This window comes from Eleutherodactylus coqui, chromosome 8, assembly GCF_035609145.1.
Source record: "Eleutherodactylus coqui strain aEleCoq1 chromosome 8, aEleCoq1.hap1, whole genome shotgun sequence".
Taxonomy (NCBI): domain Eukaryota; kingdom Metazoa; phylum Chordata; class Amphibia; order Anura; family Eleutherodactylidae; genus Eleutherodactylus; species Eleutherodactylus coqui.
Window position 1 is genome coordinate 5,718,797 of NC_089844.1, and position 25,847 is coordinate 5,744,643.

Genomic DNA, 25,847 nt, shown 5'->3' on the forward strand with positions numbered 1-25,847 from the left:
ATATTCTTGTACGTAGGAGGCAGTATTATAGTAGTTATATTCTTGTACACAGGGAGCAGTATTATAGTAGTTATATTCTTGTACATAGGAGCAGTATTATAGTAGTTATATTCTTGTACAAAGGGGGTAGTATTATAGTAGTTATATTCTTGTACATAGGGACAGTATTATAGTAGTTATATTCTTGTACATAGGGAGCAGTCTTATAGTAGTTATATTCTTGTACATAGGGAGCAGTATTATAGTAGTTATATTCTTGTACATAGGGAGCAGTATTATAGTAGTTATATTCTTGTACATAGGGAGCAGTATTATAGTAGTTATATTCTTGTACAGAGGAGCAGTATTATAGTAGTTATATTCTTGTACATAGGGGGCAGTATTATAGTAGTTATATTCTTGTACATAGGAGGCAGTATTATGGTAGTTATATTCTTGTACATAGGAGGCAGTATTATGGTAGTTATATTCTTGTACATAGGAGGCAGTATTATAGTAGTTATATTCTTGTACATAGGGGGCAGTATTATAACAGTTATATTCTTGTACATAGGAGCAGTATTATAGTAGTTATATTCTTGTACATAGGGTGCCGGTATTATAGTAGTAATATTCTTGTACATAGGGGGGCAGTATTATAGTAGTTATATTCTTGTACATAGGGGGCAGTATTATAGTAGTCATATTCTTGTACATAGGGGCAGTATTATAGTAGTTATATTCTTGTACATAGGGGGCAGTATTATAGTAGTTATATTCTTGTACATAGGGGGCAGTATTATAGTAGTTATATTCTTGTACATAGGGGGGCAGTATTATAGTAGTTATAACCTTGTACGTAGGGGCAGTATTATAGTAGTTATATTCTTGTACTTAGGGGCAGTATTATAGTAGTTATATTCTTGTACATAGGGGGCAGTATTATAGTAGTTATATTCTTGCACATAGGGGGCAGTATTATAGTAGTTATATTCTTGTACATAGGAGCAGTATTATAGTAGTTATATTCTTGTACATAGGGAGTAGTATTATAGTAGTTATATTCTTGTACATAGGAGGCAGTATTATAGTAGTTATATTCTTGTACATAGGAGCAGTATTATAGTAGTTATATTCTTGTACATAGGGGGCAGTATTATAGTAGTTATATTCTTGTACATAGGAGGCAGTATTATGGTAGTTATATTCTTGTACATAGGAGGCAGTATTATGGTAGTTATATTCTTGTACATAGGAGGCAGTATTATAGTAGTTATATTCTTGTACATAGGGGGCAGTATTATAACAGTTATATTCTTGTACATAGGAGCAGTATTATAGTAGTTATATTCTTGTACATAGGGGGCAGTATTATAGTAGTTATATTCTTGTACATAGGGAGCAGTATTATAGTAGTTATATTCTTGTACATAGGGGGCAGTATTATAGTAGTTATATTCTTGTACATAGGGAGCAGTATTATAGTAGTTATATTCTTGTACATAGGGGCAGTATTATAGTAGTTATATTCTTGTACATAGGGGGGCAGTATTATAGTAGTTATATTCTTGTACATAGGGGCAGTATTATAGTAGTTATATTCTTGTACATAGGGGGCAGTATTATAACAGTTATATTCTTGTACATAGGAGCAGTATTATAGTAGTTATATTCTTGTACATAGGAGGCAGTATTATAGTAGTTATATTCTTGTACATAGGGAGCAGTATTATAGTAGTTATATTCTTGTACATAGGGAGCAGTATTATAGTAGTTATATTCTTGTACATAGGGGGTAGTATTATAGTAGTTATATTCTTGTACATAGGAGCAGTATTATAGTAGTTATATTCTTGTACATAGGGGGCAGTATTATAGTAGTTATATTCTTGTACATAGGAGCAGTATTATAGCAGTTATATTCTTGTACATAGGGGGCAGTATTATAGTAGTTATATTCTTGTACATAGGGGGCAGTATTATAGTAGTTATATTCTTGTACATAGGGGCAGTATTATAGTAGTTATATTCATGTACATTGGGGGGCAGTATTATAGTAGTTATATTCTTGTACATAGGGGCAGTATTATAGTAGTTATATTCTTGTACATAGGGGGCAGTATTATAACAGTTATATTCTAGTACATAGGAGCAGTATTCTAGTAGTTATATTCTTGTACATAGGAGGCAGTATTATAGTAGTTATATTCTTGTACATAGGGGGCAGTATTATAGTAGTTATATTCTTGTACATAGGGGGCAGTATTATAGTAGTTATATTCTTGTACATAGGGGGCAGTATTATAGTAGTTATATTCTTGTACATAGGAGGCAGTATTATAGTAGTTATATTCTTGTACATAGGGGGCAGTATTATAGTAGTTATCTTCTTGTACATAGGGGGCAGTATTATAGTAGTTATACTCGTGTACATAGGGGGCAGTATTATAGTAGTTATACTCTTGTACATAGGAGGCAGTATTATAGTAGTTATATTCTTGTACATAGGAACAGTATTATAGTAGTTATATTCTTGTACATAGGAACAGTATTATAGTAGTTATATTCTTGTACATAGGAGGCAGTATTATAGTAGTTATCTTCTTGTAAATAGGAGGCAGTATTATAGTAGTTATATTCCTGTACATAGGGGACAGTATTATAGTAGTTATATTCTTGTACATAGGAGGCAGTATTATAGTAGTTATATTCTTGTACATAGGAGGCAGTATTATAGTAGTTATATTCTTGTACATAGGGGGGCAGTATTATAGTAGTTATATTCTTGTACATAGGGGACAGTACTATAGTAGTTATATTCTTGTACATAGGAGGCAGTATTATAGTAGTTATATTCCTGTACATAGTAGGCAGTATTATAGTAGTTATATTCTTGTACATAGGGGCAGTATTATAGTAGTTATAGTCTTGTACATAGGGGGCAGTATTATAGTAGTTATATTCTTGTACATAGGAGGCAGTATTATAGTAGTTATATTCTTGTACATAGTGTGATAGACATGATGATTATTTGGTATAAAATGTCTATCGATTTGTATAACGTAAATGTATTTTGCTGTTGTAATGACTTTTAGCTCTGAGGAGTTTAAAGGACACACACAATCTAATCATGGTATTTGCTAGACAATGGATGTATGATGTTAATGTTAGCTAAGTACATAGAAGTTACACAAGAAGCCTCTAAGACTTAAGGGCCATAGTGTTGTGTAGATCTGTGTTCAATACTGAGTGTTTACCTAGGCCCCTTCCACTCCCCACACAATCTATTTAAACAATGATTTGTCAACTACACAGACATGACTGGAGCTAGGACAAAAGTCCATGCTACATCAGCACTTGGAAGAGAGTGGGCAGAGAGGTGGGAGATTCTATATGATCCGACAAATGAGAATCTTATATGTTACTGATGTAATCTGTTGCACGCCCATTGAAGGGCGGTTGTCATGTGTTATAATAAAAGGCTTGAGCCTCTATACATTGTAGAGACTCTCCCAGTTTTAGACCAGCATTTGTGTCTGATTCTACGCGACGATGTGTGCACACGATACAATTCGGAAGGGACAAAATACCCTGAAGCCTGCTGGAGAAACCATAATCCAGAACAATAGGAGGCAGTATTATAGTAGTTATATTCCTGTACATAGGAGGCAGTATTATAGTAGTTATATTCATGTACATAAGGGGCAGTATTATAGTAGTTATATTCTTGTACATAGGGGACAGTATTATAGTAGTTATATTCTTGTACATAGGGGGCAGTATTATAACAGTTATATTCTAGTACATAGGAGCAGTATTCTAGTAGTTATATTCTTGTACAAAGGAGACAGCATTATAGTAGTTATATTCTTGTACATAGGAGGCAGTATTATAGTAGTTATATTCTTGTACATAGGGGGCAGTATTATAGTAGTTATAACCTTGTACGTAGGGGCAGTATTATAGTAGTTATATTCTTGTACTTAGGGGCAGTATTATAGTAGTTATATTCTTGTACATAGGGGGCAGTATTATAGTAGTTATATTCTTGCACATAGGAGGCAGTATTATAGTAGTTATATTCTTGTACATAGGGGGCAGTATTATAGTGGTTATATTCTTGTACATAGGGGGCAGTATTATAGTAGTTATATTCTTGCACATAGGAGGCAGTATTATAGTAGTTATATTCTTGTACATAGGGGGCAGTATTATAGTAGTTATATTCTTGTACATAGGGTGCCGGTATTATAGTAGTAATATTCTTGTACATAGGGGGGCAGTATTATAGTAGTTATATTCTTGTACATAGGGGGCAGTATTATAGTAGTCATATTCTTGTACATAGGGGCAGTATTATAGTAGTTATATTCTTGTACATAGGGGGCAGTATTATAGTAGTTATATTCTTGTACATAGGGGGCAGTATTATAGTAGTTATATTCTTGTACATAGGGGGGCAGTATTATAGTAGTTATAACCTTGTACGTAGGGGCAGTATTATAGTAGTTATATTCTTGTACTTAGGGGCAGTATTATAGTAGTTATATTCTTGTACATAGGGGGCAGTATTATAGTAGTTATATTCTTGCACATAGGGGGCAGTATTATAGTAGTTATATTCTTGTACATAGGAGCAGTATTATAGTAGTTATATTCTTGTACATAGGGAGTAGTATTATAGTAGTTATATTCTTGTACATAGGAGGCAGTATTATAGTAGTTATATTCTTGTACATAGGGGGCAGTATTATAGTAGTTATATTCTTGTACATAGGAGGCAGTATTATGGTAGTTATATTCTTGTACATAGGAGGCAGTATTATGGTAGTTATATTCTTGTACATAGGAGGCAGTATTATAGTAGTTATATTCTTGTACATAGGGGGCAGTATTATAACAGTTATATTCTTGTACATAGGAGCAGTATTATAGTAGTTATATTCTTGTACATAGGGGGCAGTATTATAGTAGTTATATTCTTGTACATAGGGAGCAGTATTATAGTAGTTATATTCTTGTACATAGGGGGCAGTATTATAGTAGTTATATTCTTGTACATAGGGAGCAGTATTATAGTAGTTATATTCTTGTACATAGGGGCAGTATTATAGTAGTTATATTCTTGTACATAGGGGGGCAGTATTATAGTAGTTATATTCTTGTACATAGGGGCAGTATTATAGTAGTTATATTCTTGTACATAGGGGGCAGTATTATAACAGTTATATTCTTGTACATAGGAGCAGTATTATAGTAGTTATATTCTTGTACATAGGAGGCAGTATTATAGTAGTTATATTCTTGTAAATAGGGAGCAGTATTATAGTAGTTATATTCTTGTACATAGGGAGCAGTATTATAGTAGTTATATTCTTGTACATAGGGGGTAGTATTATAGTAGTTATATTCTTGTACATAGGAGCAGTATTATAGTAGTTATATTCTTGTACATAGGGGGCAGTATTATAGTAGTTATATTCTTGTACATAGGAGCAGTATTATAGTAGTTATATTCTTGTACATAGGGGGCAGTATTATAGTAGTTATATTCTTGTACATAGGGGGCAGTATTATAGTAGTTATATTCTTGTACATAGGGGCAGTATTATAGTAGTTATATTCATGTACATTGGGGGGCAGTATTATAGTAGTTATATTCTTGTACATAGGGGCAGTATTATAGTAGTTATATTCTTGTACATAGGGGGCAGTATTATAACAGTTATATTCTAGTACATAGGAGCAGTATTCTAGTAGTTATATTCTTGTACATAGGAGGCAGTATTATAGTAGTTATATTCTTGTACATAGGGGGCAGTATTATAGTAGTTATATTCTTGTACATAGGGGGCAGTATTATAGTAGTTATATTCTTGTACATAGGGGGCAGTATTATAGTAGTTATATTCTTGTACATAGGGGGCAGTATTATAGTAGTTATATTCTTGTACATAGGGGGCAGTATTATAGTAGTTATCTTCTTGTACATAGGGGGCAGTATTATAGTAGTTATACTCTTGTACATAGGGGGCAGTATTATAGTAGTTATACTCTTGTACATAGGAGGCAGTATTATAGTAGTTATATTCTTGTACATAGGAACAGTATTATAGTAGTTATATTCTTGTACATAGGAACAGTATTATAGTAGTTATATTCTTGTACATAGGAGGCAGTATTATAGTAGTTATCTTCTTGTAAATAGGAGGCAGTATTATAGTAGTTATATTCCTGTACATAGGGGACAGTATTATAGTAGTTATATTCTTGTACATAGGAGGCAGTATTATAGTAGTTATATTCTTGTACATAGGAGGCAGTATTATAGTAGTTATATTCTTGTACATAGGGGGGCAGTATTATAGTAGTTATATTCTTGTACATAGGGGACAGTACTATAGTAGTTATATTCTTGTACATAGGAGGCAGTATTATAGTAGTTATATTCCTGTACATAGTAGGCAGTATTATAGTAGTTATATTCTTGTACATAGGGGCAGTATTATAGTAGTTATAGTCTTGTACATAGGGGGCAGTATTATAGTAGTTATATTCTTGTACATAGGAGGCAGTATTATAGTAGTTATATTCTTGTACATAGTGTGATAGACATGATGATTATTTGGTATAAAATGTCTATCGATTTGTATAACGTAAATGTATTTTGCTGTTGTAATGACTTTTAGCTCTGAGGAGTTTAAAGGACACACACAATCTAATCATGGTATTTGCTAGACAATGGATGTATGATGTTAATGTTAGCTAAGTACATAGAAGTTACACAAGAAGCCTCTAAGACTTAAGGGCCATAGTGTTGTGTAGATCTGTGTTCAATACGGAGTGTTTACCTAGGCCCCTTCCACTCCCCACACAATCTATTTAAACAATGATTTGTCAACTACACAGACATGACTGGAGCTAGGACAAAAGTCCATGCTACATCAGCACTTGGAAGAGAGTGGGCAGAGAGGTGGGAGATTCTATATGATCCGACAAATGAGAATCTTATATGTTACTGATGTAATCTGTTGCACGCCCATTGAAGGGCGGTTGTCATGTGTTATAATAAAAGGCTTGAGCCTCTATACATTGTAGAGACTCTCCCAGTTTTAGACCAGCATTTGTGTCTGATTCTACGCGACGATGTGTGCACACGATACAATTCGGAAGCGACAAAATACCCTGAAGCCTGCTGGAGAAACCATAATCCAGAACAATAGGAGGCAGTATTATAGTAGTTATATTCCTGTACATAGGAGGCAGTATTATAGTAGTTATATTCTTGTACATAGGGGGCAGTATTATAGTAGTTATATTCTTGTACATAGGAGGCAGTATTATAACAGATATATTCTTGTACATAGGAGGCAGTAATATAGTAGTTATATTCTTGTACATAAGGGGCAGTATTATAGTAGTTATATTCTTGTACATAGGGGGCAGTATTATAGTAGTTATATTCTTGTACATAAGGAGTATTATAGTAGTTATATTCTTGTACATAGGAGGCAGTATTATAGTAGTTATATTCTTGTACATAGGAGCAGTATTATAGTAGTTATATTCTTGTACATAGGGGGCAGTATTATAGTAGTTATATTCTTGTACATGGGAGCAGTATTATAGTAGTTATATTCTTGTACATAGGGAGCAGTATTATAGTAGTTATATTCTTGTACATAGGGGCAGTATTATAGTAGTTATATTCTTATACATAGGGGGTAGTATTATAGTAGTTATATTCTTGTACATAGGGGACAGTATTATAGTTGTTATATTCTTGTACATAGGGGGTAGTATTATAGTAGTTATTTTCTTGTACATAGGGGGCAGTATTATAGTAGTTATATTCTTGTACATAGGGGGCAGTATTATAGTAGTTATATTCTTGTACATAGGGGCAGTATTATAGTAGTTATATTCTTGTACATTGGAGCAGTATTGTAGTAGTTATATTCTTGCACATAGGAGGCAGTATTATAGTAGTTATATTCTTGTACATAGGGGGCAGTATTATAGTAGTTATATTCTTGTACATAGGGGGCAGTATTATAGTAGTTATATTCTTGTACATAGGAGGCAGTATTATAGTAGTTATATCCTTGTACATAGGGAGCAGTATTATAGTAGTTATATTCTTGTACATAGGGGGCAGTATTATAGTAGTTATATTCTTGTACATAGGAAGTAGTATTATAGTAGTTATAGTCTTGTACATAGGGAGTAGTATTATAGTAGTTATATTCTTGTACATAGGGGGCAGTATTATAGTAGTTATATTCTTGTACATAGGGGGCAGTATTATAGTAGTTATATTCTTGTACATAGGAGCAGTATTATAGTAGTTATATTATTGTACATAGGGGGCAGTATTATAGTAGTTATATTCTTGTACATAGGGGGCAGTATTATAGTAGTTATATTCTTGTACATAGGGCGCAGTATTATTGTAGTTATATTCTTGTACATAGGAGGCAGTATTATAGTAGTTATATTCTTGTACATAGGAGGCAGTATTATAGTAGTTATATTCTTGTACATAGGAGGCAGTATTATAGTAGTTATATTCTTGTACATAGGGGGCAGTATTATAGTAGTTATATTCTTGTACATAGGGCGCAGTATTATTGTAGTTATATTCTTGTACATAGGAGGCAGTATTATAGTAGTTATATTCTTGTACATAGGGGGCAGTATTATAGTAGTTATATTCTTGTACATAGGGCGCAGTATTATTGTAGTTATATTCTTGTACATAGGAGGCAGTATTATAGTAGTTATATTCTTGTACATAGGAGGCAGTATTATAGTAGTTATATTCTTGTACATAGGGGGCAGTATTATAGTAGTTATATTCTTCTACATAGGGGGCAGTATTATAGTAGTTATATTCTTGTACATAGGGCGCAGTATTATTGTAGTTATATTCTTGTACATAGGAGGCAGTATTATAGTAGTTATATTCTTGTACATAGGAGGCAGTATTATAGTAGTTATATTCTTGTACATAGGAGGCAGTATTATAGTAGTTATATTCTTGTACATAGGAGGCAGTATTATAGTAGTTATATTCTTGTACATAGGGGCGCAGTATTATAGTAGTTATATTATTGTACATAGGGGCAGTATTATAGTAGTTATATTCTTGTACATAGGAGGCAGTATTATAGTAGTTATATTCTTGTACATAGGGGGCAGTATTATAGTAGTTATATTCTTGTACATAGGAGTAGTATTATAGTAGTTATATTCTTGTACATAGGAGCAGTATTATAGTAGTTATATTATTGTACATAGGGGGCAGTATTATATGTCTAGCTACATAACTCAGGTGGGGGCGACAGTGAGCACCAGATGCATCTGTGTTTTCCAACTTCTTTTAGGCCTCATGTCCATGGGTAAAATCAGGCCCGCCACCGGTTCTTCATGGAGAATCCGCAGTGGGCCCCTCCTGCCCCGCTGACATGAGGCCTAAAAATAAGAATAAACTTACCTCTCCGGACGCTGCGGATCTACCTTCCTCCGCGGTCGGATCTCGTTTCTTCGGCCCGGCGGGCCGAAGAAAGAAGATCCGGCCGCGAAGGAAGGACGAACTGCAGGGTTCAGAGAGGTGAGTTTTAATCCTGGTACAGGTGTTCTGCGGAACTGGACGGCTTCCATAGGCTTCAACAGAAGCTTGCAGGAGCCGTCCCCGCGGGAGACCCGCACTAAAATGAAGCATGTCGCGCTTTTTTTCTCACATGTGGATCTTCGCCTGAAGGGAAAAATGACATCCCCAGGTATTTAACTACCTGCGGGTGTCCAATGCATCCCTATGGGGCGCGGATCCGCGTGCGGGATTACGGCTGTGGATTCTAAATTATAGTTATGCCGTGGACATGAGGCCTCAGTGTCCTGACAATTTCAGTGGTGTTCTCACATAAACTCCCGTCTATCTGTCCTCGGACTGCCATGTATCAATCTTCTAAATACCAGCTTGTCGTTACAAAATGTGAAGCACCCCCGGGGGAGCTTTGCATCGGAGCTCATGAGAAGGCTTGTAGCTCTCAGCACTGAATGTTGGATCATTATGCCCAGCTCCCGGAGTGATGGAACGTTCCGTCCTCATAGGATGTACATACAGCCACTGACAGAGCTCCGTCTTCATGGCTACTGTGGCCCTGCAGTGGATGCACAGAACACAGCAATCTTCTGCTTTTACTTAGTTTGTCTCTACCTGACTCTTAGGAGCGGAGGACTTTGTAATGGACTTATGTGATGCTTTGCTTTATGGTTGAGTGAGCTCTGCGAAGGGTACTAACACTGTATATTGGTTTAGAGCACTGCGGCGACATTACCCACAACAGGGACATGTGACCCCCACAGCCAATCGCTGGTGCAGCAGTTAGTAGAGAGCAGTGGGGGGCTGAGAATACCCCCCTTTCTGTTTGAGCAGCTCTGCTATGTTTGTCTTCACATGATTAACCCCTCCGCAGACTGCTAATATACCTGTGCTTATTGTTTCACCATCTCTGCTTGCTGTTAGTGAACTAACTGCCCTGGCATTATCGCTACTCAAATTAAAATCTACTCAAATTATTACAAATTAAAATTATTACTATAACAGCGGGCGACCAGTTCCAGCGCCATTGTGTCTAAGAGAAACAGACTCCAGCGGGCAAAAGAGCGCAAAACTTGTATCACTGAGCAGCGGGAAAACATCTCCTGGTCAGATGGAGCCAGATTTATGTTGCTGATGGGAGGTCAGAATTTGGCACAAGCAGCATGAATCGCTGACCCCTTCCTGTCAGCCGGTCAGAACATGTCAGCACCGCCATCTAATCTGCAGCGACTAGAAGAAGCTTCCTGTCCGCAGGGGCCGAAATTCTTGCAGAGCCATTTCATCATCTAGTGAAATCTAAACCACGGCGAATCCCTGAGGATCTTAAGGCAAAAGGATTCCAACGCTACTAGATGGGGGTAAATAAAGGGGTGGTCGGTGTATCTCACCTACCAAAAGTCACAAGTCACTGGTCAGACCACACATGGAATATTGAGGACAGTTTGGGGCGGTGGTACTCAAGAAGGACATACCAGAGTTTGAGCGGCTGACAGATAGGCACCTGAAGTAATCAATAGGATGGAAGGACTACAGCAGTCAAAACAATGATCAGAATTTATGCTAATTGGATTGTTTGCAGTTGGGAAGAATGGGGGTGGAGGATGGGGGGTTACCTTCAACACTGCAGTAGAATAGGCTGAACTGGATAGGGGAGTGGGGGGTTGTCCATGTTTGTGATGTCTCTACAATGACAATCATAGTATGTGCACTGCATGTATCCCTCCTGCCATACTCCAGCACACACACTACACAGATAATGTGTCACCCCTTCTTGGCATCTCGTTACATCACGTTGGCTCGTTACTAAGGATGAGCGAGCACACTCGTCCGAGTATTAGGGTACTCGAGATGCTCATTACTCGAGACGAACACCACGCGGCACTCGAGTCAATTGCATTTCCTTCCCTGCATGTTTAGCGCCATTTTCTGGCCAATAGACATGCGGGGAAGGCATTACCACTTCCTGCTGTGACGTGCCAGCCCTATCCCACCCCACAGTAGGGAGTGGTTGGGCCGATCAGGTGACCGCCGAGTACTAAAAGTGGTCCCGCCCGCGGCTCGCCTCAGACACACGCTGACAGAGGTTAGGGAAAGAGCTGCTGCTGACATAGGGAAAGTATTAGAGTAGGATCCTGTCTTCAAGAACCCCAACAGTCCTTCTTAGGGCTACTCTTCATGGTGTGCATTACTGTTGTGGCTGGCTGGGAGCAGTAGTGCACCATTTTTTTTTTTTTTTAAGCATCTCGGGCTGTGCGGGCCATTTCATCTGTAGCCTTCTCAGTCTGCAGGGTATTATGCAGAGTTTAGGAACAGAGCTGCCTATATACGGAAAATTATAGTCGTCCTGATCCTCTATACAAGAACCCCAACGGTCCTTCTTAGGGCTACATCTCACCTCGAGCATTACTGTTGGAGTTGTAGTGCATCCATTTTTGTATTACGCATCTAGGCCGGTTCGCAGCCTTTCAGTAATAGTGTTCTCAGCCTGCAGTGCCGTACAACCAGCTCTCACCGTGAAACTGCACTCTAACATCTCCTAGCCTACTGCAAACTACCTCATTTATACCGTTCTGTGTCTGCAGTGAATTAGACCGCAATCTCACCGCTAAATAGTACTGTTTTATTTCCTGGACCACTGCAAAGTATTTCAGCTCTGCCGCTGTGCAGAGCGTCTCACAATACCCTTTCCTTGGTGGGGTTGAGATAGCCGCAGTTACCAGCACTATCCACTGGCTTTAGAGTCTTCTCCCACTCCACACAGCCTCTATTATCTACAAGTCTCTGCGAGCAGTAAATATCCCCTAGGTATCAACGCAAGACAGTGGTCACAGCATAGAGCCTCCGCTATCTACAAGTCTCGGTGTGCGGTGAATTAAGGCCCACTTGTCAGTGGAAAAAGTGATGTTAAAGTTCCCATCTGACAGCGCTAGTGGCAGACGAAGCAGTCCTGAGGGCCAAGTAGCAGGGGAGGCGCAGGGATCAGGCAGCATGTCCAGCGCAGGCTGGGGAACACTCTCCAAGGCCTTTGCCAGCTTTATGGCTCCCCAGCAAGACTGTTACCACTCCCCAGTCAAGGCTAAGTCGGAGGGAGCACTGTAAAAAGATGGTGAGGGAGTACGTAGTCGATTGTACCACCGTCCTCCATGATGCCTCTGCTCCATACAACTATTGGGTGTCAAAGCTGGACACGTGGCACAAACTTGCGCTGTACGCCCTAGAGGTGCTGGCCTGCCCTGCCGCTAGTACTTTGTCAGATAGGGTGTTTAGTAGAGATCAGCGAGCATACTCGATAAGGCAAACTACTCGAGCGAGTAGTGCCTTATTCAAGTACCTGCCCGCTAGTCTCAAAAGATTCGGGTGCCTGCGGGGGAGAGCAGGGAGGAACGGAGGGGAGATCTCTCTCTCCCTTTCTTCCGTCCCGCTCAACCCTGCTCACTGCCGCAACTCACCTGTCACCCGCGCCCGCACACGAATCTTTAGAGACGAGTGGGCAGGTACTCGAATAAGGCGCTACTCACTCGAGTAGTTTACCTTATTTAGTATGCTCACTCATCTCTAGTGTTTAGTGCAGCTAGGGAAATCATCACGGATAAGCGTACCTGCCTGTCAACCGACAGTGCCGACAGGCTTACACTCATAAAGATGAACAAAGCCTGGATTTCCCCAGACTTCTCTTCTCCACCGGCGGAGAGCAGCGGAACGTAAAGATTCTTTTCGCTGCAACAGGAGAAAAATGCACTCTTCTCTGTCACCACAAAAAAAAGGGGGAATTAGCTTTGTCAATCACTCTTGGATATTATTACTCCTCCTCCTAAAACAGCATGTCATCACGCTGAACTGCCAATTTTTCTGCGGCCCAAAAGGCTCAGTTTAAAAGGTTTTTACAATTTTTTAAAGTTTCTCAAGTATTGATACTTTACCAGAAACCAATTTTTTCACAGGGCTGCCTCCAGGCTCTGTTACAAATTAAGCAACAGCGAGCTGTATCTTTAAAAAATGTTTATGGGTTTCACCTGCCCTCGCGGTTGAGCAGTTTTTCAGGGGTGCACTTGTACTCTTGGTACACCAATTTTTCTGGCCCTAGCCTATACTGTTATCTAACGAATTCTTCCGGCCTTCGCCTACACTCTTGCTACATAAATGTTACAGGGCTTCGCCTATACTCTTGCTACGGAAATGTTACAGGGCTTCGCCTATACTCTTGCTACGGAAATGTTACTGGGGTCCGCCTATACTCTTGCTATAAAAAAATGTTACAAAGACTTCCCATAGCGGTGCTTTACCTGTCTGGCACAAACCCACTGACTCACTAGGTCAGAAATGTGGGCCGAGGTCCTTGGCGGGGTGAAACTGCCATGTTTGGGCGCTCTGATTTCTTCCTGTGTAATACCATCTTTGTGCACCAACAGCATAGGCAAGCCCAAGGAACTCAAAGACTTCCCATTGCGGTGTTGAGCTATCTGACACCTACAGAGAATCAATTGTGTGGGGACACATGCATTTCCCTTTGCTATGTAACTCATGGCACCTTGGGTCATACAAGGTGGAGGCTGGGACCGAGCCTGACCCAGGGCCCGCTCACATGTTTCCCACACTGAGTATTGCTGCATTGTGTAGAAGTGCTGGCATCTAAGTCCCCTTTATGCCCACGTTTGCGGCTCCTGAAAATTTTGTGACGGAGGTGGCATGGGATTGGAATGATGATCGTACGTCAATTTATCATCAATTCCCATCAGCATTGTGGGCTATCGCCCACACTTTCAAAGAGGGTCGCTGCCTGGCCCTGCCAACCCTCTGCAGTGTGTGCCTCCGGTTCCTCCTCATCCAGTACACGCTTATAAATAGACATGAGGGTGGTGTGGCTATGAGGCCAGCGTGTGGCATGAGGGCAGCTGAAGGCTGCGCAGGGAAAATTTTGTGTGTGCTGTGAACGCAGGATCGTGGGGGGGGGGGGGGGGGGGAGGACAGCAATGCCAGCCTGTAACCCAGAAGAAGCAGCGGTGTCACCCGCAGACCGTGATTGTCAATGGTTGCAGGTAGTGTGGTGCTTCGCCAAGATGTGCCAGTGTGTGTGCCTTGGTAATGAGGGTTTGTCCTAAGTAAATTGTTTGGGGGGGGGGGGGGTGACGCCCCCATTTTGGCTTAATAGTGGGACCTGGGAGCCTCAGATGCAGCCATGCATGCTGCCCCTGCCCTTCCCTAACGTTTCTGTGGTGTTTCCATCACTTTCTAATGTTTTCTGTTGCCTGATAAGTCATGACCTATGAGGAGCATCGGTCCCGTACAACACATGCTCGAGTCGCCCATTGACTTCAATGGGGTTTGTTACTCAAAACGAGCTCTCGAGCATCACAAAAAGTTCGACTAGAGCAACAAGCACCTGAGCTTTTTGGTGCTCGCTCATCTCTAATCTTGACCTTAGTAAAGCATTTGACAAAGTATCTCATACCAGACTTATTGAAAAAAATGACCAATCTGGGATTGACAAGACAACTGTTAGGTGGATTCCCAACTGGCTGAGTGATCGTACCCAAAGAGTGGTCATAAATGGCTGCACAGCCAAGGGGAAGAATGTATCAAGTGGGACCACAAGGCTCTGTCCTAGGCCCAGTGGTGGCCAACATTGTTATAAATGATCTGGAGGAGGGAATTGTGGGAAACTGACCATATTTGCAGACGACACAAAGCTAGGAGGGATAGCTAACACTAGGGAAAAGAGAGAGGATTCAAAAAGATCTAGAAAAGCTTGCACAGTGGTCGGCGACTAACAGAATGGTATTTAACAAGGAGAAATACAAAGCCCTACATTTGGGCAAGAAAAATGAAGAAACCTCATACAGAATGGGAGGAATTGGGCTAAGCAGCAGCACATGTGAAAAAGACTTGGGTATACTAATAGATCATAGCCTGAACATGAGTCAATAATGTGATGCAGCAGCCAAAAAGGCAAACACAATTCTGGGATGTATTAAGAGAAGCATAGAGTCTAGATCACATGAGGTCATTATCCCCCTCCATTCTTCCTTAGTCAGACCTCATCTGGAATACTGGGTCCAGTTCTGGGCCCCCACTTTATAAAAGACATAGACAAACTGGAGCAAGTTCAGAGAAGAGTTACCAAGATGGTGAGCGGACTGCAAATCGAGTCCTATGAGGAACGGGTAAAGGATCTGGGAATGTTTAGCAGAAGAGAAGGCTGAGAGGAGACTTAATAGCTGCCTACAAATATCTGAAGGGCTGTCACAGTGCAGAGGGATCAGCCCTATTCTCATCTGTACAAGGAAAGACTAGAAGCAATGGGATGAAACAGAAAGGGAGGAGACACAGATTGGATATTAGACAGTGAGGGGGATCAATGAGTGGAACAGGTTGTCACAGGAGGTGGGGAGTTCTCCTTCAATGGAAGTCTTCAAAGGCCAGATAGACATCTGTCTGGGATGATTTAGTGAATCCTGCACTGAGCAGGGGGTTGGCCGCGATGACCCTGGAAGACGCAACGAACCTGGAGGTCCCTTCCAACTCTACCATACTATGATTGAGTTACCAATGAAGAAATTTACTGATGCTTTGGTATGTAGCCACTCCACTTCTGAGTCACCGAAATCCAACTGTCTTTTGATTGCCAACCGTGGCATTCTTGTGTTGCCCAATGTGCCGAAAGGCATTGTAGGACATAAGTCTAAGTAACATGACATAGCAAAAACTAATAGACAAGCCAGAGCATTGCCTTAGAGTAATATCAAGATTTCAGCCACTGAGTATTTACCTTGTGAACTAAAAAGTTTGTAAAAGCAGTTATTCTAGATTAGCTTTGTTTTTCTCCCAAAACATTGCCCCTCTCATCTAAGGGCCGTCTCTGGTATTGCACCTCACTCTTATTTCATGGAGTATTCACATCACAGACATGTATGGTTAATATTTGTGGGTACATCCTCCTACGTGGCCAACAGAGGTTCCTAATGTCAGTGCTGCTGAATTAGGTATTCCCCAAATCCATTCTGTTTATATGCTATACATGTGATTGGAACAGCCCTTCAAATGGTTCCCCCATCTTAACCCCTTAGTGACGGCCCTATATTGTTTTTACGTCCTGCTGACGCAGGATGTGTATGGAGGGTCATAGCGCCGCTATCTCCCACCATACAGCGCGGGTGTCAGCTGTTTATTACAGCTGACACCCGCGGGCAATAGCCGCAATCGGCCGTCCGTGGCTACTAACCCTTTAAACAATGTTCAGGGGTCCTGTACTCTCCCCCCCCCGCGCGGTGAGATCGGGGGAGCTGTGCAGGTGTCATGGCAGCCGGGGGTCTTCTGAAAGGCCCCAGGGCTGCCTTAGCAGGCTGCCTATCAAGCCATTCCTGTGGGGTGGCTTGATAGACTGCCTGTCACAAAGCAGTATGACATAATTCTATAGCATTACATCATACTGCAGGAGCGATCAAAGCATGGCTGGTTGTGGTCCCCCAGGGGGACTGAAAGAAAGTATAAAAATAAGATCAATAAAGTTTTACTAATTATTAAAAAAAAAAAAGTAATAAAAGTTAAAAAAAAAAACCTTTTGCCATATTTGCAATAAGAAAATCAAAATAATAAACCAAAAATACGTGTTTGGTATCACTGCGTCCGTAAAAGTCCAATCTATCAAATTAATGCATTGTTTTACCTGCACGGTGAACGTCGTTCGGAAAAAAAAACTAAACACTGCCAGAAATGCACTTTTTTGATCACCCTATCTCCAAGAAAAAATGTAATAAAAAGCGTTCAAAAAGTCAATTGTTTGCGAAAATGGTACCAACAGAAACGACAGGACGTGCCGCACAAAATGAGCCCCACACAACTATGTCAACAGGAAAATAAAAAAGTCATTGTGCGCAGAAAATGGAGACAGAAAATAATTGTAAAAAATTAAATATCTTAGAAAAAAATACAAGTATTACAGCAAAAAAAAAAAAACTATACAGGTTTGGTATCGTGGTAATCGTACCGACCCGTAGAGTAAAGTTATTGGGTAACTTTTGTTGCAGTTTGTGCGCCGTAGAAACAGGTCACAACGAAAGATGGTGGGATACATAGTAACATAGTTCGTAAGGCTGAATGAAGACATTGTCCATCTAGTCCAGCCTGTCTAGCCTCCTGTGTTGTTGATCCAGAGGAAGGCAAAAGCCCCAAGAGGCGGAGCCAATTAGCCCTTTTGGGGAATAAATTCCTTCCCGACTCCCTAATGGCAATCAGACTGTTCCCTGGATCAACCCCTAATAGTTCCTACCTGCCTGTATACCCGGATTAACAATTAACCTAAGATTTATATCCTGTAATGTCCTTCCTCTCCAGAAAGACATCCAGTCCCTCTTAAACTCCTCTATGGATCCTGCCATCACCACGTCCTCAGGCAGAGAGTTCCACAGTCTCACTGCTCTTACAGTAAAGAACCCCCTTCTGTGTTGGTGATGAAACCTACTTTCCTCTAATCGTAGCGGATGCCCTCTTGTTACCGTCGTGGTCCTGGGTGTAAACAGATCCTGGCAGAGATCCTTGTATCGTCCCCTCATGTACTTATACATAGTTATTTGGTCGCCCCTTAGCCGTCTGTTTTCCGGGGTGAATAATCCCAGTTTTGGTGCCTCTCTGGGTATCCCAGTCCCGTCATTCCATGTATTAGTTTAGTTGCCCTCCTTTGAACCCCCTCCAGTACTGTAACATCTTTCCTGAGCACCGGTGACCAGAACTGTACGCAGTATTCCATGTGGGGCCTGACAAGTGCCTTATATAGTGGGAGGATAATGTTCTCGTCCCTCGCCCCTGTACCTCTTTTAATGCACCCCAAGACTTTATTTGCCTTTGCAGCAGCTGACTGACATTGGTTACTCCAGTTTAGTCTATAGTCCACTAGTACCCCCAGGTCTTTTTCCATCTCACTTTTCCCTAGCAGTACCCCATTTAGTGTTTATTGGTGACATTCATTCTTGCTGCCCATGTGCAGAACCTTACATTTATCCACATTGTACTTCATTTACCATTCCCCCCCCCCCCCCAACCCCCCGGCTTATCTCGCTCCGTTTGTAGCCGCACATTGTCCTCCGTTGCATTAATTATTTTGTATAATTTTGTGTCATCTGCAAATATTGATATTTTGCTGTGCAGCCCCTCTATCGGACACGACACTGCTCTGCACACTGTACTGCTCAGATACAAGATGTGATATGGGTCCTGAGCCCGGTCACCTTATGTGTCCCCATTCACTAGTCCCAGCACCTAACTGTCTGGTCAGCCAGTCCCCTCTACTGGTGGTCTGTAGGGGGCGTCCTGAGCCCGGTCACCTTATGTGTCCCCATTCACTAGTCCCAGCACCTAACAGTCTGGTCAGCCAGTCCCCTCTACTGGTGGTCTGTAGGGGGCGTCCTGAGCCTGGTCAGCTTGTGCGCCCCCATCCCCTGGTCCCAGCACCTCCTAACAGTCTGGTCAGCCAGTCCCCTCTACTGGTGGTCTGTAGGGGGCGTCCTGAGCCCGGTCACCTTGTGTGCCCCCATCCCCTGGTCCCAGCACCTCCTAACAGTCTGGTCAGAACGGCCCGGTGGGGGACAATTCATCGATACGACCATCCAGCTCCTCACATCCCAATAATGCGCCCCCCTCTGGTAATGGGGTGAAATCTCTTCTCTGCGTTGTAGAGGCGTCTAGTGGCCAACAAGCTCTACAAGCGGAAGAAGAGGTCAGTGCAGACAAGGAGCCTCCGAGAGCCTCTTATAGGCCAAGGGGGGAACCTTCCCGACTCCCTAATGGCAGTCAGACTAATCCCTGGATCACCCTCTGATAGTACCTACCTGACTTTTGTGGCTTGCAGAAAACTTTATCTCATGTGTCTGGCGCACGGCAGAGAGTTAAGAACGTAATGAAACCGCGGCATCATTAGTCTGTGCAAGAACTAAAAATCTATAATTTCATTGCCCTTTTGATCATAAATCTCCAGACGAGGAACGAAAACAGCAGGGCGATGAATGTTAGGCTTATTTGCTGTCATGGAAACGGGACCTCGGCTCCTGCCCATTGAATTCACATCCCGCTGACATTAATCAGAAATGTCCATTTGTGCCAGCTTAATGCCATGCCACAGCGGCGCTCAACATACGTTCTTGACAGAAATTGGCACCTTTCACTTTCTGAGGAGACACATCCACAGATTGATGCTCAGGTAGGACATTTCAAATATGCATAACCTCAGTCGCCCCCGTGAGACAGATGAGTCCTAAAGCTCATGTACATATTAGTGGCTGCTGTGCGATGGGCACTTGTGTTCTGCACATGATGCCCATCTCACTGGAGGAATACCTGCTGCTGGAGGTCCATCAAAGCGGAGGAATGACCAGGAAAGATCCCTTAAGGGAGGAATGTCCGCCGCAAACTCTGCATTGTTGCTGATTCCAAGAGGCACAGCGCTCCCCTCCGCAGTCTTGGGGAGTCCGATGGCCTCTAGCGAGCACAGCGCTCCCCTCCGCAGTCTTGGGGAGTCCGATGGCCTCTAGCGAGCACAGCGCTCCCCTCCGCAGTCTTGGGGAGTCCGATGGCCTCTAGCGAGCACAGCGCTCCCCTCCGCAGTCTTGGGCAGTCCGGCGGACTCTAGCGAGCGCAGCACAGCACTCCACTCGGCAGTCTTGGGCAGTCCGGCGGACTCTAGCGAGCGCAGCACAGCACTCCACTCGGCAGTCTTGGGGAGTCCGGCGGACTCTAGCGAGCGCAGCACAGCGCTCCACTCCGCAGTCTTGGGCAGTCCGATGGCCTCTAGCGAGCGCAGCGCTCCACTCCGCAGTCTTGGGCAGTCTGGCGGCCTCTAGCGAGAGCAGCACAGCACTCCACTCGGCAGTCTTGGGCAGTCCGACGGCCTCTAGCGAGCGCAGCGCTCTACTCCGCAGTCTTGGGCAGTCTGGCGGCCTCTAGTGAGCGCAGCACAGTGCTCCACTCCGCAGTCTTGGGCAGTCCGGGGGCCTCTAGCGAGCGCAGCACAGTGCTCCACTCCGCAGTCTTGGGCAGTCCGGGGGCCTCTAGCGAGCGCAGCACAGTGCTCCACTCGGCAGTCTTGGGCAGTCCGGCGGACTCTAGCGAGCGCAGCACAGCGCTCCACTCGGCAGTCTTGGGGAGTCCGGCGGACTCTAGCGAGCGCAGCACAGCGCTCCACTCCGCAGTCTTGGGCAGTCCGATGGCCTCTAGCGAGCGCAGCGCTCCACTCCACAGTCTTGGGCAGTCTGGCGGCCTCTAGCGAGAGCAGTACAGCGCTCCACTCGGCAGTCTTGGGCAGTCCGACGGCCTCTAGCGAGAGCAGCACAGCGCTCCACTCCGCAGTCTTGGGCAGTCTGGCGGCCTCTAGCGAGAGCAGCACAGCACTCCACTCGGCAGTCTTGGGCAGTCCGACGGCCTCTAGCGAGCGCAGCGCTCTACTCCGCAGTCTTGGGCAGTCTGGCGGCCTCTAGTGAGCGCAGCACAGTGCTCCACTCCGCAGTCTTGGGCAGTCCGGGGGCCTCTAGCGAGCGAAGCACAGTGCTCCACTCCGCAGTCTTGGGCTGGCCGACGGCCTCTAGCGAGCGCAGCGCTCCACTCCGCAGTCTTGTACAGTCCAGCGGCTCCTAGCGAGCGCAGCACAGCGCTCCACTCCTTAGTCTTGGGCAGTCTGGCTGCCTCTAGCGAGCGCAGTGCTCCACTCCACAGTCTTGGGCAGTCTGGCGGCCTCTAGTGAGTGCAGCACAGCGCTCCACTCCGCAATCTTGGGCAGTCCGGCGGCCTCTAGTGAGCGCAGCACAGCGCTCCACTCCGCAATCTTGGGCTGTCCGGCGGCCTCTAGTGAGCGCAGGGCCGCTGGGAGGCAATGCCACTCCCACATGACTTGGCCAGTAGAGTTTCGCTTAGTCGAGGCTGTTGCGTACCGGAGTGCGCTGACAGATGAAGACTTCCTCCTGGAATTAGTGGCCGGTACGCTGCTGCGTTTGAGTCACCATCCACACTAACGCCGCAGAGATCCCCCCCTCGCCCCCCCCGGCGTCCCGGAGATGCTCGCCCCCCCCCCCCCCGGCGTCCCGGAGATGCTCGCCCCCCCCCCGGCGTCCCGGAGATGCTCGCCCCCCCCCCCCCCCCCGGCGTCCCGGAGATGCTCGCCCCCCCCCCCCCGGCGTCCCGGAGATGCTCGCCCCCCCCCCCCGGCGTCCCGGAGATGCTCGCCCCCCCCCCCCCCCCGGCGTCCCGGAGATGCTCGCCCCCCCCCCCCCGGCGTCCCGGAGATGCTCGCCCCCCCCCCCCCCCGGCGTCCCGGAGATGCTCGCCCCCCCCCCCCCCGGCGTCCCGGAGATGCTCCCCCCCCCCCCCGGCGTCCCGGAGATGCTCCCCCCCCCCCCCCCCCGGCGTCCCGGAGATGCTCGCCCCCCCCCCCCCGGCGTCCCGGAGATGCTCGCCCCCCCCCCCCCGGCGTCCCGGAGATGCTCGCCCCCCCCCCCCCCCCGGCGTCCCGGAGATGCTCCCCCCCCCCCCCCCCCCCGGAGATGCTCGGCCCCCGGCGTCCCGGAGATGCTCGGCCCCCGGCGTCCCGGAGATGCTCGGCCCCCGGCGTCCCGGAGATGCTCGGCCCCCGGCGTCCCGGAGATGCTCGGCCCCCGGCGTCCCGGAGATGCTCGGCCCCCGGCGGCCCGGAGATGCTCGGCCCCCGGCGGCCCGGAGATCCTCGGCCTCCGGCGGCCCGGAGATCCTCGGCCCCCGGCGGCCCGGAGATCCTCGGCCCCCCGCGGCCCGGAGATCCTCGGCCCCCCGCGGCCCGGAGATCCTCGGCCCCCCGCGGCCCGGAGATCCTCGGCCCCCCGCGGCCCGGAGATCCTCGGCCCCCCGCGGCCCGGAGATCCTCGGCCCCCCGCGGCCCGGAGATCCTCGGCCCCCCGCGGCCCGGAGATCCTCGGCCCCCCGCGGCCCGGAGATCCTCGGCCCCCGGCGGCCCGGAGATGCTCGGCCCCCGGCGGCCCGGAGATGCTCGGCCCCCGTCGGCCCGGAGATGCTCGGCCCCCGTCGGCCCGGAGATCCTCGCCCCCCGCCTGCCCGGAGATCCTCGCCCCCTTCGTCTGTGCTTTCACACAGGAGCAGCAACCCTTCAGCAGAGTGGCTCATAGTAAACAGGCAGTCGTTCATTAACGAGCTCTTCACACCGGACGCCTGCAGAAACTGAAGATGAATGAATTCCATTTGTCGCTCAGTTGCTGCCGGCATTTACATTGAACGGTTATCATTCAGCGTAAGCAGGTCCTGGTTCTCTGTAGGAGATCCGTCGGTGAGGCCGCCCCCGTGGCTTGGGTTCCCCCTGCTCTCTCCTCTCCCGCACCTTCTTATCAGCTAATGTAGGGTCACAAGAAAGCTTCTACCTGGTCATAAACTAGCTGATAAGAAGGAGAGGAGCGAGCAGAGGGGAAGTAAGCCGTCAGCCCAGCCTCACCGACGGACCGCCCGAGACTCAGATGGCAGTTCTATATGCAGCCATATGTAGAGACAAACCCTGCAGCGGTTTTAATGAAACCCAATTGCAGAGATGATTGTCAGCCCAAAATGGATGCAAAGGAGAAAAAAAAACTGACCCCAAAAGTGCCCATGGCATTTAGAGTAATTCATAGTTGGGAAGAGATTATTTATTTTTCTACCTGAAATTCATAATTGGCTGTTTATAGGGAGGGGCCAGCTTTAAACTGCTGGAGGATGGGTCTTCAGGGTAGGTCATCAATAGATGACTAACAGGAATTTGCCACCAATGATCAGCTGTTTTGTTAGGCACTTGTGCACTAAGCTGATTTCTGCAGGAAGCAGACAGTGCCATTCCAACTGCAGTGGCCAGGCTTCGTATTACAGTCAAAGGTCCCAATCACTTCAATGGGAAATTTGCAGAGTTATGTGTCACTACTGTGGCAAAAAAGTAGTATTTCTGTAAAAATATGTGATTTTTTAGAACTTGTTTAATATGTAGATCCCTTTTTTATAAAGTGGACTAGTAATTACTAGGGAATTATAATACTGGTGTTTCTGGTGACGCAATGTGCCACACAGCTAGGCTACATCCATCCTGACCCCACACATCTCATACACAGCACATGACACACACAGCTCTGCTACACCCTGATCCTGATTTACATTTACATTCACATATATATACACACACACACACACACCTCTGCTACATGGTACATTCATTATGATCCCCACACATCACACACACAGCTCTACTACATAAATAAATAAATCGACTTATTCCGCATCGCTTTCAGGTAATTATTAGTTATTACCCCCCACCAAGCTGGGTACTCATTTTACCGACCTCGGAAGGATGGAAGGCTGAGTCAACCTTGAGCCGGCTACCTGACTCACACGGGGATCGAACTTGCAACCTTCAGGTCGTAGGTGAGAGCTTACACTCTGCACCACACGAGGCTCTTTCATCCATCTTGAGTCCCACACTTTACACACACAGCACATGGCAAACACAGATTACCTCCTCCCACAGCAATGACTTCACCAGAGGTCATTCAGCTCACCGGATCTCTGGGGTGGAGGTAGGTCGGTGTCTCCTGTCAGGAACCCTGAGTTGTGTCTAAGATAATGGTTTAGCTGTATTCTCATTGTATTATTTTTGTCCTCCCCTTCCAAGAGCCCTAACTATGTTGTTCTTCTGTCGGTCAGGCTCTGGGTTTTATATATACTGTAAGACCTGCAATGACGTCACCAGGGGCGGTGTGATGACATTGCCAGGGGTCGAACATAAGCACCACTCACATCCTAACAGACAAGTGGCCATTAGTAGTTTGATGGGGTTTAGTGGAAAGGGGCAGAGCTGCCTGCAGCTCCATGGAGGATTCCCTACCATGTATGTCAGCTCAATTAGATTAAGGCCGTTTACACACAAAGATAATCTTTCAAACAAATTGAAAGATTTAGCGATCTATTTGCATGTGTGTTAATTGCCATTAACACTTTACCATCTTCATTTGCATGTAAAAGAGCCTGCAGGAGTTATTTGCATAGCACAGTGTGTGTTTCGACACACTCCCAGGTGTGTAAACAGCTGGCACATGTTTCATTGTTCTCCCCATGGCTGCTGGCAGATTGCATTGTTCTCCTGGCTAGAGTAAACATGTCATGGGGAGAACATCCTGCAGTCCATGTAAGGATGAGTGAAATACATTCAAATGGAACATATCTGCTCAGTCTTTCAGCGACTGAACGATGGATTGTCAGGGCTCCTGTCCACAGGCGTAGTGATATCCTGCAGCAGATTGCTGCCGCAGAAGCCACCGCCGGGGAGCAGGGGACAGCTGTGGCAATTCGCAGCATGCTGCGATTTAAATCCCGCGAATGATCCTCCACTTGTGGACAGCGGGGCTGTGCTTTCCATAGTAGTCTATGGAAAGCGTTTACTGCGTTCCCTGCGGCCGGATTATTGCCGCGGGGACTACAGTGAACATTTGCACGTGAACAGGAGGCCTAAGCGAATCAAAAAAGTGCACGATGTCTGTGTTTACACGCAATGCTTACCACTCATTTACATCCGTTTGAATGGATTTTGAGCGATAATAGTTGCATGTAAAAGGGTCTTTGCAGTTTGGGGCGCTTGGATGAGCCAAGATGCCTAAATCACTTAAGTCTAAGTCTGCAGGGGGGTTGTGTAGTCAGAACGGCTATGAAGATATATGGAGACCTTCTATAACTTGTCAACACGCACTCACCTTTTCTGGAGCGGGGGCTATCACATATCTCACAATATGGCAGCAAGGGACTGTTGGTGTACGTACAGGCGGCACAGCTCCACTGCTTCTCCGTCAGCACAGGCCTTGGGGGAGTAAGTAAAGCGCTTTCAGAAAGAACGCGTGTCGTAGATGAAGAAAACAAGGAAGAAGGTTTGACGCCCCAAGACTTCCTCTTTGCACTGCTGGCACTTTTAGGGATAGATTTGGGGGTCTGGCTGCCTGATGGTCGGAAACGCTTGGGCTGCTGCTCCGAGTCTTCATCAGGGTAGAGGGCGTCAACATCCACTATGTCCCTGCGGTCCGCCAAGACGTTGGCTTCAGCGGCGTTATCACTCGTCTCCCCTTCTTCTCCAGCTATCTTCTTGCGTTTGTTCTCGGGGTCGGCTGAGAAGAAGGAGCGGATGTCGTGCTGCTTGTCTTTCTCAAACTAGGAAGAGAGAAGTGACATGGAAAGTGACTAAACATCCTTCCAATGTGTCTGACCTGCCAAGGATTAGAAAAAACATGATTGC

At 45.2% G+C, this 25,847-nt stretch overlaps 1 protein-coding gene across 4 annotated transcripts in view; it reads right to left on the minus strand.

Moving 5' to 3' along the window:
* The window catches only part of ZRANB3 (zinc finger RANBP2-type containing 3), a 304,617-nt gene that overhangs the window by 83,809 nt on the left and 194,961 nt on the right, over positions 1–25,847 (minus strand). For all 4 annotated transcript variants that reach the window (XM_066575145.1, XM_066575143.1, XM_066575144.1 and 1 more), the window contains one exon: positions 25,315–25,762. In XM_066575145.1, the coding sequence (XP_066431242.1) occupies positions 25,315–25,762 (448 nt within the window). The remainder of the gene's footprint in view (positions 1–25,314; positions 25,763–25,847) is intronic.